The sequence below is a fragment of the Passer domesticus genome, chromosome 2, assembly GCF_036417665.1.
Source record: "Passer domesticus isolate bPasDom1 chromosome 2, bPasDom1.hap1, whole genome shotgun sequence".
NCBI classification, from domain to species: Eukaryota; Metazoa; Chordata; class Aves; order Passeriformes; family Passeridae; genus Passer; species Passer domesticus.
This window is the reverse complement of record NC_087475.1, coordinates 50670635-50683235: the sequence shown is the minus strand read 5'-3', so window position 1 is coordinate 50683235 and position 12601 is coordinate 50670635. Positions and strand designations below refer to the sequence as shown.

At 36.1% G+C, this 12601-nt stretch overlaps 1 protein-coding gene across 4 annotated transcripts in view; it reads left to right on the top strand.

Moving 5' to 3' along the window:
• The window catches only part of UCHL3 (ubiquitin C-terminal hydrolase L3), a 41409-nt gene extending 29877 nt beyond the window's left edge, over positions 1-11532 (top strand). For 2 of the 4 annotated variants that reach the window (XM_064408565.1, XM_064408566.1), the window contains 3 exons: positions 6841-6916; positions 9477-9535; positions 10807-11532. In XM_064408565.1, coding sequence (XP_064264635.1) covers positions 6841-6916; positions 9477-9535; positions 10807-10890 — 219 coding nt within the window. In that variant the 3' untranslated portion in view covers positions 10891-11532. Of the gene's footprint in view, positions 1-6840; positions 6917-9476; positions 9536-9981 lie in introns of all 4 variants that reach the window. The other 2 variants (XR_010356014.1, XM_064408567.1) reach the window with 2 other exon arrangements.
• Positions 11533-12601: the final 1069 nt, after the last annotated feature.

Below are 12601 nucleotides of genomic sequence, written 5' to 3'. Positions count from 1 at the left end.
CATTATAGCAGAAAACTAAGCTGACAGTTTTATTAATTTCAGAAAATGTCTAAAAATGAGTCCTCATCCAATAGCATTTGCTTTAAAAATGCTCAGAAAATTAGTTTAGCTTTCAGTACAACTCTGTTTGGCAAAGCAGAAGCTTGCTGCTAAAAATTTTTAAAATATTATACCTTAATTCCCCTGATGTCCTGTCTTCATCCAATAGATTAAATTGCAAGTCCTATACATAAAGATTTATCAGTGAATGCTGATAAATACTACATAGTCTGGTATGTATTGGTAACTCAATGTTGTTCTCATCTTTACACATTTGTATAACATGCCTTACAAGAAAATTAAGAACACACAACCTTTTTGTAAATTAGTTTAATATGCAAGAAACCAGACAGCATTTTTGGCATTAAAGCAGTCTCTGTTGGCTTTGTAAAATTTGAATGACAAGGTAGTATTTAATGTCCTGTCAGCAAGTAGTATTAGTACAGCTCTGATATTCTTCTAAGTGTACAAAGAAGCTGAACTGTTCAGCATTGCCTGAGGCCAGTGTATGAGAAATGTATGAGCATTTTAGTATTGCTTTTATTAAGAAATCTATGCTCTTGAATTTAAGGGGTTGGGAACATCCTGTATGTTGTGTTTAAAATATAGTTGAACTTTCTTGTAGTTCTGAGTACATTTCTACTACTAAAACATTGATAAACAGAAAAAAGATTGTTTCAAAATTTAGAGCAAAAATTTTGATGCTGGGAGGATTTTTCTAGGCTCCTTAACTAAAAGCACTTTTCCTTGTTGAAAACTTTCCTTGACTTCAGTGGTGGTTGACCTTGGCTGGACATCAGATGCTCATCAGGCTGCTCTGTCACTCCCCTCCTTTGCAGGCCAGGGTGGGGAGAAAATAAGAGAAAAAAACTCGTATGTCAAGATAAAGGCAGTTCAGTAAAGCAAAAGCTTCACATGAAAGCAGGGGAAAACAAAAGATTTATTCTGTACTTCCCATCAGCAGGGGATGTCCAGACACTTCCTGGGAAGCCAGTCTTCAGTGTGTGTAGTGGTTGGCCAGGAAGACAAATGTCGCAATAACTAATGCCAGCCCCCTTTTCCTCCTCCTTTCTCTTAGCCTTCATTGCTGAGCAGACCTCATATGGTACAGAATATCCTTTTGGTCAGTTTGGGCCACCTGTCCTGGCTGTGTCCCCTCACAGGATTTTGCCCACCCCTCTCCTACAGGTGAGGGTGAAATGTTAGAGAGAGGACAGTGCTGCAGTGCCAGCGCTGCTCAGCAGTGGCCAAAGCACTGGGGTGTTCCCAGCCCCTTTGCAGCTACCAATGCAAAGCTCAGCACTGGGAGGGCTGCTCTGGGGAAAGGAGCTCCATCCATCTCAGTCACACCCAGTACATCTTTTTAGAGTAGGTCTCTAGAGTTAAGAACATATATTAGGAGGGGGGGAAAAATGAAAAGACTGTCCAGAAGCATTCTGTACAAATCTGATAAATTGCAGTAGATGTGGCAAATTTTTAAGATAAGCTAACAGCATGCTTGTTTAGTAATGCTGACTTTCCCTCCATCCTTGTCACTTTCTCTTCCAGATCATCTATTCTTTTAGTGTTTCTGTTTGCCTTAGGTTTTGCTGCCTTTTATATGTCAAACTCACTGCAGTATATTGAGTATGAATAGAGTTGTCACTGTTTTGTGAGAAAAAGCCAGAAATAGTCTTACTAAAAACTTGTGGCTATCATTCCAATGGTCTTTGTTTTAGTCGCAGTACTTTAACTGAGACCCAAATGCCTTTCACAGTCCTACACAGTATATTTGTCCAAGCACATCCCATGCTGCAAAACAGAAGTTACAGATGTCTGATCTACTCAACAGTAATTGCATCACTTTTTCCCTTTTACTTCAGAATTTATTGAATTTAAACCATACCTAGTAGTCTTCTTTTTTGGGTATGTTTATCTTTGGCTTCTTGTAATACCTTGTGAGTGAACTTGTGCAGATAAACCTCTAAGGTTTTTTCTTCTCCTAAAACTGTTAGGTGCTTTTGTCATGATCTTTCAGTTGGATGTATCTGAATTTTCTTTATTCTTGAAGGTTTTGCAAAGTTGTCTCTTCCCTATCAGTATTCAGTATTCTTCCATAACTTAACAGACTCTTGATGCTAGTTTCTTGACTTAACACCAAGTGACTTATTTTTCTTTTCCCAGTCACTACCTGTATTGCAAAGCATTCTGCTAAACTGGTTTGTGAGGCTTCTTGCTTTGCTTCTTCCTTTGAAAAGCAAGTGTAAGGGAACAACAAAAATACAAGATATAGTTGGAAGAAATTACCTGAAAACTGTCTTGTAATACTGAATCTGCTTTTATAATGTGATCTTTTATAAATACTTTTAAAGCAGGGTGTGGTAAGACTTGTTTAGTGGATACATGAGAGCAAGACCATTTTTTTTCTCAGTTGTAAGTTTGTCACTGAAATGAAGTTCTTAGAAAAAGAAACCAGTTGCACATAAATTTGACAAACAGTTATATCTTGACTTAGAAACATTTGAATATCAAAGGATTTCACATGCATGAAAATTGAATACCAACTTTTAGATTGGGATAATGGTCTCAGTGCATTTCAAGATAATCTGTACAGGTGATGAAATATACTTCATTAGATAGGCTGATACGATTGGGCAAACAGTGATATGGGGTGTACCATTGAGCTTCTGAAGATTAGTGCAACAATTGGAAAGACTGGTTTAGTTCATGAGGAGAGGGCAGCATGCACTGGTGAAAGGTAAAACTAAAGGAATTTCTTAGTACAAGAAGGTATAGGAAGGGTTATCATTTATATTGTAAAAACTTTGGGAAATGCAGTTTTAATTACAGATTTGATACCTGCTAATGAAGACAGGAAGAAATGTAGAGGTTCTGTTTCAGTAGCGTGAACTAACAGCTATTGAACTGAGACAAGTCAATTCAAATTGATTTCTCACAAAGGTCAGCACTTGTTTATTATTCAATTTGAATGTCCAGGTTAGCAGAGAAGGCAGTCAAATCCTCTGAATAACAGGGACTCTGACATTTAAGTGCTTTTAATGTGGTATCCAAAATTAGAGGGCAGAAAACCTTGGCGGTCTCTTTTGTCTGTGCAACTGAGTATTTGTGAAAATATTCTGTATTATTATCATTGAATGTTACCTCAGTTCTTTGGGAAAAAGTTATATTTGAGATGATGTTCTCAGAACCATCAATTTGAGCACCAAACTTCTTGTATTTTTTTTCTTTAAATCAGTTTTGAGTCTTCTGATTTTTACTTTTCAGCGTGTTTTTAGTTTGGAGAAATAAATTTGAAAAATTATGTCCACTGACCCAAATTACCAAAACTTACTTCTTACACTGTGATTGCAACCATAATGTAAGCTTTGTAAGCTATTCAAGGTGCTTTCTGTCTTTCCTGGATAGGAGAGAAGTATAAATTTCAAGTACTCAGCATGACAGCTCTTCAGAAGACTTGAAAAATCAGTCTTCTAGAATCCTATAGGTTAGTTCCAAATCCTGATAAGACAATCACATAATTTAGACTCTCATATCTTTCTTCTCGTGGTTCATACACACATGTGATCCTTCAAATGTGCTTTTTCCTTTTGTACACTGACTGGGCTTTTAAGTGAAAAAATCTAGAGGAACAGATCATCTGAACACTTGATTGATCTCTGTGTTACTGTGGTCTTTGACAAGAAAGGCAATCAAGAGAAAATCCTCTGTAACTGTTCTAAGCAATACTACTTCATGATGAATGTGCAGGAATATTCTTAAAGCTATGCTCCGTGTTCTTTTAAGCATTCACAAAAACACTTAATTAGAAACTTGAAAACTTGGCCAAAGGTGTAGCTTTTTGAGGAGACCACAAAAATCATCTCCCTGGAGGTGACATTCCCACTTTTTTCCATTCCTTTGAAATTTAAAGTCTTCTGGTTCAAGTGTTAGAATTTCTAGGACTTCCCAGTGAAGTGGAAATTGGCCCAACTAGGCTTTTCATGTGGTGTCTGTGTGTGTGTATGAGCGTGCTTGCACACATATGGATGTGTCGGGGTCTTTTTCCCTAAGGAGAGGAGGGGTGGAGGGATTTTGAATAAGATTCATCATGTTGGGAAAGATTGCTTGTTTGCTGAAGTTATAAGCAACAGATTTTTCTAATACAAAGTTTTAGGTTATCGTGACTATTCAGACCCTTTTGTTTCACTGTGCTTATGATTATGCAAATATTTTTCTGTCAAAAATTATTGAAATCCTAATTTTTGAAGAAATGTAAAAATCAATTTTACTGCTATCTAGATTAGATAAAAAGAAATCTTAATGGAAGGAGACTGCCTACATTAGAACATATGGTAGAAAACTTACTAATGGCATGGCACTTTCATTCTTTCTGAGGCTGGGGAATTAAAAATGTAAAAACACAACATTTCTCACGGTTTATGGCAATGAAAGCATGTTATTTAGATTAGTCTTGTACAAAAAATCAGCGGGATTCTGTAGGAGTCTGTCTCTAAGTATACTTTATGAAAAGTCAATCATGCTTTTTTTGATGGCTTACTTATTCATCTTCTTTCTATATATAGACTCAGCATTCCAAGCATGCCAATGGTGTCTCTCTAGAGAAAGCGTGTTTATTAGAATTTGACAAAGAACTTAACACCCAAAATGGTCAAAAGGGCCAAAATATCTTGTTTCTAAATGTGGTAAAAACCAACTCCTGAACATCTCAAAGTCCTCAGAAATAGTGACGTAGTCTCCTACTTCATGTCACCTTGAGCCCAGGTAGAGTATGTTTAGATGTAGTCTTTAAATTGTTAAGCCACCTCCTTCCTAAAGTGACACTAACTGGCAGTGGTCTTCCCCCTAACCCTGAAATTTCTTAAACCCAGATTTCTTAGTTGGTATGTTTGATTGATAAGTGAATAGCTGTGAAGTGATATGTCTGTGAAGGGAATTAGGTGACAATGTGGGATTTGACAAGCATGCTCAGCCTTGCCTGCCTGCACACTTTTGTAGCACTACAGTTTAGATGTCTGTAAAAAGTTGGGTGGTCAATAGCAATAACAACAAGATGCCATTGGATAGTACCTGCTGTCTTGTGTGGTTTTATGGAAACCTGTGGTCCTTTGAAGTTTGCAGCTGGAGTAGTCAAGTTCTTGGGACTGTTTGGTATCACTAAGTCATGGCTGTTTGGCCTTCTGTGAAACTGCATTATCAAAGGCCATTTCACTTAGACTGCTTGAATTTCTGGTGGAAAGATCCTCTTTCCCCTTTGATAGATGCTTCATCTTCAGTGGTCAGAATGCCTTTTCTCCATTCTAGGCTCTCTGAAACAGTGATCAAACAGGGTGTTTGTACCTTTCACACTTCTAACTGGTCATGGAAATAAATCTTAAATGAGAGTGAGGGGAAGTTGTGTGGGGTTTTTTTGGTTTGTTTTTTTTTTTTTTTTTTTTTTTCTTTTTTTCTCATCTTTGAGCTTGCTGCACAGAATTTCTGCAAGCTGTTGGCAGTTCCTCCACGGCGCTGTGTTCTTTGGCTTTCTTGATGTTTTTGAAGGACTTGTAGTGACTTCTTGTCCTTCACCCTGTCATTCTGGTTGTTTGCCAGATTTCTTCAATTTATATCATCTTTAAAAGCCTTTTTTCATGACCGTCATCAAAAAGGATATTTTGAACCCACTCTTTAAAAGATGATACGACTTTGAGGTTCTACAACTTATTTTACACTCTAATCTGTTTTTAGCAAGTTCTTACATTTTTTGAATCTTTTAGAAAATTCATGTAAGCCTATCAGTAATTAAAAGATGAAAGAAAATTATATGAAATACATTTTCACACAGTCAGATTCTTGATAATGAAGAAAACCTGAAGTCCTTTTTCCCATTTGCTCAAAACAGTATCATCTTAAATTGTGTTCAGATGCAGACTGGACAGACTGATAAGGAATTAACGCCATCAGTTGCTGTTGAACACAACAGTGGCGATAGAGCTTTTGGCTCAGAAGTGATGATAGATCTCCTGGCTCACAGCTTCCACCACCACTGCTCAGCGGGTGCTGGGAACGTGTCTTGGTGGAGCACCATGTCCTGCATGCCCACAAGCTCCTGCAAAAGCTTTTGCTGCTTGCTGTAGTTGCCAGCACAGTACTGGGCTAGGTAGATCTTTACTAACTGTAAGCATTTTTTATGTTGTGTCACTTGGTGCAGTCACTGCACTTGAGTTCTTACTGGGTCTGATGAGTATGATGCCGCTTGGAAAATTCAGTCTGGGCACCTCTGGTTATTATCTTTCCTCTCCACCTCCACACATCCTAAGATGTGTTTGTTTTGACTGCCTGTGAAGAGGAAACTGGTTAACTGGGGTTGGCTTTTGAGGAAAAAAATATTTTGACCTGTAAATATTTTAATTTCTAATATATTACCGTTTCAGAGTTGAGTTCTGCATCACTTTGTTATGGGAGATAGGTTAGTGAAGGATTTGTTATTTATATGAAAGTCTGTTTTTGATTTTTATGTATTTGAGCTGATTTTACTTCTAATTCAGTAATGAAAAATAGAGCTTTTATGTAGAGCTATAATCAGAAATACTTCCAGATACTTTACTGCATGGATTCTTACTGATGTATGCATTGCAGACAGTTTCTTTGTATTCCAAAATGTTCCTCTCTTGGCTTCTGCCATTCTGTATAGATCCAGAATGTGCTTCCCAATTGTGATTTCTTTTGTCCAGGTATTTTGCATATGATGATACGTGCTCATAAATCATATAGCAATAAGAGTTTAATAAGCACAATTTCTTTTTGTCTTGTTTTGTCTTGCAGGCACCAAGTATAGATGAAAAAGTAGATCTTCACTTTATTGCATTAGTTAATGTAGGTGGTCATCTCTATGAATTGGGTAAGAACACTTTTTATCCATTCTCTCCATTTGTTGGAAACAAATGCAAGTAGTGATGCTGTTAGCTGTCAAAGTTTCAGAGATTTTTTTGATGTTATGTAGGGCTTAGGTTGTTTCTCCTGCATCTTAGGGGTCTGGGGATTTCTTTCAAACAACTGCAGCCTTCTTCTTGGTTTTTTGGGGATTTTAGAGGGGGGTTGTTTGTTTATTAGGTTTTTTTGTTTGATTTTTTGGGGTCTTTTTGTTTTCTTTCCCTCAACTCTATCCTATTAAGATAAAATGGTACAGAATACTAGACTGCATCCAAACTTCTATGGGCATTTATAAGGACAAGAAGCAAGAAAAATGGATAAAACCTCAAAATTTCACAGGACATTTGTTATATTTATGTTCCTGAACTGCTTGTGGAAGTATTAAATTAACTGTGTGCCACTTCAGAAATGTTAGCTATATTAACAAGCAGTGTGATAATGTTTAAACTCAAATTATGTAGTCAGGATGCTAAGAGATATTAACACTGTGCAAATTGTTTGTAATAGTCTGGTATTTTTTCCTCTACTTTTTGTGGTCAGTAGACAGTTAACTGTGCAACAGTACTCCTTATTTTTTTGAATACAGCTATTTTTTCCCTGTTCAGATTGTGTAGCACTTAGTTTTGCTCAGATATTCTCTAATGACTCCAATCTTAAATATGTTGCTGGGCAACTAGGTTTTCCAGCAGGCTCTTCAGAAATCCAGCAAGCAGATCAGCATTTAAAAACTGCAAGTCACTGATCTTTCCTAACATAATTTTCGCAGTATTTTATGGTGATAAGACTTTCATCTTTTGAAAATCAGCATGTAATTAAGCAATGCCCTTAACAGGTGATAAGTAATCACAACATGGGGCATAAGCAATATATAAGAAGTGCTTATGTTAGTATTAAGTTGATCTAAGGGGTATTACCAGGGATAAGTCATAACCAATAGGCACACATTTTTTGTATTTTATGATGCTGCATATCTGTCAGTGGACTAGATCAAAAAGGCAAGTACTGTAGGATGCAATAAATACTTTATGTCTCTAAATTTCAAGGCATAATGGGTGACTTTCACTTTTTTTTGGTTGTGTGCTACTATTTCCGTGATACATTTTCATTGTCCGTTAACTTATGCTGCTTAAAAAGCAGACTGCATACTATGATGTCCATGTTTACCCATTTTCTGTAGGTGTGATGTGAGAGAAACCCCATTTGAATTTTTCCTAAAAATAAAAAATTAGAAGGCGAAGAGGCATTTAGCTCTGCTGTACAGTGGAATGTCAATAGTACTATTTCTTTTGTTATTAAAATAACTTCTCTCTGTACTAGTGGAGGGAAGCAAAAATCCCCCAACATAAAACTAGGAAAACTGAAGGTTTTTCAGTTGATTCACTGGCTTCAGAGAGTGTGGGCAGCATGTGGTCTTTGGCATGCAGAAAAAGCTAAGGAAGCACATGGATATTAAATGAATATGATGTTTCTGTCATAGAAAACACATTATTTATAGACACATGAAATTAAAATGTTGTTCTGCCAATATGTACATAAAAAAGCCCCAAAATTAAGGTAAACTTAGCTTGCAACAGTGCAGGGTATTCAGTTCTGTTTCCCTAGCATTTTCTAAGGGTTTTGCCTTGTATCTTCCACCATAGTAGTTACAATAATGAACAACATCTTGTTCATATAAATCTAAATGTTTTCTAACATCAAATCTATTTTTAGTTATGGAAAATGTAGTTTGGAAGTGTTGTCAACTTTGGTGGCATCTTTGGGGAGGGAAAAGCCTTTTACAGGGAAGACAGAGCCAAAAGTGATTTTGGTTTAGCAAATACTTAAGATACCCTGACATAAGTTTTCATACTGTTAACTCATTGCAGGTAACCTGAAGCATTTATATGAATGAAATTCTTTTTTAAATGCTGATAATGACAACATTCTATTGGAAATACAAGGAAAAAAATATAAAAGAAAAATAACCATAGCAATCCTGTTTAAATGCTGTGAAATATTTAGAGCTGTTAGGTTTGTTTGCTAATTTATTTTAAATGACAGAAATATTTTCAGTGATGCCAGACTCTTCAGAACGGTGGGTTTGCTGCTCTGGTCTGTTGTGGAGTCCCTGATCACAGCTGTCAAACACCACAGACATACAAATTTACACACAGCTGTCTGTCTGTGTAAATCCATCAAGCGTAGCTGAAATTTTTCTAGTCTACTTGAAAACCTGAAGTACTATACTAGCACTAAACCAACAGCAACTTAGAGCTTTGAAGCTTTCAAATTAAATATTGAAAAATATTTCATAATTTTGATTGGATTATTTTTTAAAAGCAACAGACTGTATATAATGATACTGGTAGAAGTAGTCAGCAGTGGAGAGACCAGGGAAACAGCTAGCTGTGTGTGAGAAATTTATGAAAAATGCGATGGCATTTTGGAAAGTGAAATACAAAAGATCTGTTTGAATAGTTTTCACTGGAGAAATGAAACTTCTATAATTTTATAAATGTGTTATTCAATCCCACTTTGTCTTTCAACAGATGGGCGCAAGCCATTTCCAATAAACCACGGGGAAACCAGCGATGATTCTTTTTTAGAGGTAGGCATAGGGAACCTTTTTAAATGGTGTTATATGAAATTCTTGATGTATTTCTACAAAATTTATAAAATAGATATATGAAAATACCTATACAAGTCTAGCTATATTTATAGTTGGATGAGGAGTACAGCAAGTGGGATGGTGAGGCCAAATTCGGTTTGAAAAGAGATACTTTGGAACACTTACATTGTGGCTGTGGATGACAGAGTATCGTAACAAATATCATAAGGGTTGACTACAAGATCAGACTGACTTATCTTCTGTGCTTAGATTTTCATATACTCCTGCTCCTTTCAATTAGTACATCTAACAAGAAGGTAGCAGATTGAAAACATACAATTTTTCATTCTTTTTCCTTTGGTTTATAGTTTGATAGGTGTCACACTAGAGAGAACTTGATTTCCTTTCTCACCCTTGCTAATAATCATTCTTCTCTATTTTCACAGCTTCTTTTGGGTGCTTCTTTGTGTCATGAGCTGAGAAATTAATTGGAAAAGGGATACACTGAGCTGGGAGGATAAACTGTCATCCCCACAGAATGATGCAAAGTTGAAGTTGAGAGAAGGCAATGCATAGATCTGAGTTTTATGATATCCAGATTGGATTAGCATTACAAAAGGAAGAAACCAGAGAAACTAAAACAAACAAAATACAAAATTATTTTATAGTTTAGTAGCATAGACTAATGTCTGTAAAGTTTGCAAATAATTTGTGCTTGCTTGGACAGGGGAAGAAATTGGATAAAGCTTTCCTTATTCCGTATGAGTCTTTTTCCTGTTTTGCTGATAACATGTGTTCTCCAGATTGCACCCTAAAGCTAGATGAAGGAATTACTTAAAATCTTTCAATTACCCCACCCAGCTTAGATTCATCTTGAAACAAAGGAAAAATTTATGAAGGCAGCAGTACTAGTTAAGGCAAACTTCAGAGATGCATTTAGAAAGTTAGGAAAGCAACACATTTGCTTGCACAAAGTAATATTCAGTAACAAAAATCATCATTGTTAAGGTCCTTCATAAAAAATTTTCTCATTTAGGCTGCCCCTATGAGCACCGCAAGTATTCTTGAGTAGTGGTAACTCACATGAGAAATACCATTTATGTAGGTTTGTCACACTATTTAGTAAATTTTTATGGAAAAATCCATTTTGAGCATAATTTGGATAGAGCATATCTTCATATTTCGGTTGTGTTTTGTTTGGTTTTTTATATAACAAATATGATTTATACTGTTTTTAATTTTGATTTTCTTTGTACTTTTCTTTCCCCTAGGATGCAATAGAAGTTTGCAAGAAATTCATGGAACGTGACCCAGAAGAATTAAGATTTAATGCAATTGCATTGTCGGCAGCTTAAAAGCCTTTTCCAGTGAGGCAACTGTATTGCAGTGTATTGTAAAAATAAAACTGTTGCCATATGTTAATAGTACAAATTTTGATACTTCCTAACATCTTGACTAATTGTAGCATACGTGGAATAAACTTTGCATTTGTCCTTGCTATATTTTGCTGCTTGTTCCTACAGCAACTTTGGGTATTTCTATACAGGCATGCATTTTGTGCAAGATTTTTATCTTGGTGGGTTTTTTTCCCTTCCTCCCCCTTAAAAGTTTTGGGACTTACTGTCTGTGATATTTCCTTGTAATAATGATGAGCTGCTTCAGAGCAGGATTTGTATCATGCACAAATAACATTCTGAGTGGAGTATGTGGTATGGTGATAGCTGAAAACTTGGAGTATGAGGCTATCTCCATCTTTTATTGATAATGGTGCAAGAATACTATAAGAACTTCTTCAAGTGACTCAAGTGACAAAAACATTTTTTCAGTGCATTATTTATAAATAAATATGTGGAAAAAATAGGCAGAAAAAGGACTATTCTTATTGTTGGTGAGCACTAACATTTTAAAATTATCTTAATGTTTACATTTTGAATAAAACTTCACTTTGTTTCTCAAGTCTAATAATGTTAATAAATTGTCAAAAAACTTTAGTTAAACCAATGTTTGCTATTTATATATGTGGAAAATTTACATGGATTTTTCCCCCTGAAAAGGCACATTACGAAATTCAAATGGTAGGACTGTGGAGGGCACACACAGGTGAATACAGCAATGTGAAGTACCTCACATATCTGAAATAAATTATAGTAAAGGGGTGCTTGTTTTAATGAAGCTTTGTTTAGCAACAACAAACAGGCTGGAGATTTTAAGACAGCCATGACAGTCATACCCTTTTCTCCCCTGTTGGAATATCTGTTGTAAGTTTGTCAGGTGGCATTACTGAATGCTATCTGATAGCCTTCCCCTGTGCCATCCCTCCCACTCCACCCACTGATCTTTAGGTACTGTTGACCAACTTCTATACCTGAATCAGTAACATTGTGGTTGTTTTGAGTTTGATCTTCTTGTTTGGGTTTGGGTTTGGTTTTTTAGCTAAGCAATCTTAATACTTTAGGATTCTTGTGAAGATTGGTTTGGGTTAATGTGGGTGTTTTTGACATTCCAGAAAAATACTCCTTATTCACTCCTTTGAAGTGGAATAATTTAGGTTTGCTTCCAATCAAACCTGCTGCCAAAGGAAACTGAACCCTCCATGTCCCAGAGGGTGCTTTCATTCTCTATCAATTGTCATTGCAGGAAAAGTGAATGGGGTTATGCCAGAAGCACTCTGGCAGAGGTTTCCTTCTCTATAGAAAAGAAAAAGGCCTGTCTTATCACTTAGGAACATCTCTTGCACTCTAAAGAAAAAGTTGGCATGTCTGTCTAAAACATGTCACCTGGAGAGTCCAGTAACAACAAGTCTGTTTTCTATAAGTGAGCGGGTTGGAAAAGCAAAGGAGAATAATAACACTAATGAGCTTCTATTTCTGAAGCTTTTGCTTTTTCACTCCAATAAAATGCAGTATGATTAAGACTTGGTTTATGTTGCCATGCTCATTAGTAAAACCTTGAAACTTGCTTTTAAATAAAAATCAGAGGCTTTAGTAACCAAACCAGCTGTGTTGTCTTCTTGCTAATATCAGCAAAATCAAATAAAGGTTGTCACCACTGAATTAGGATATTGCA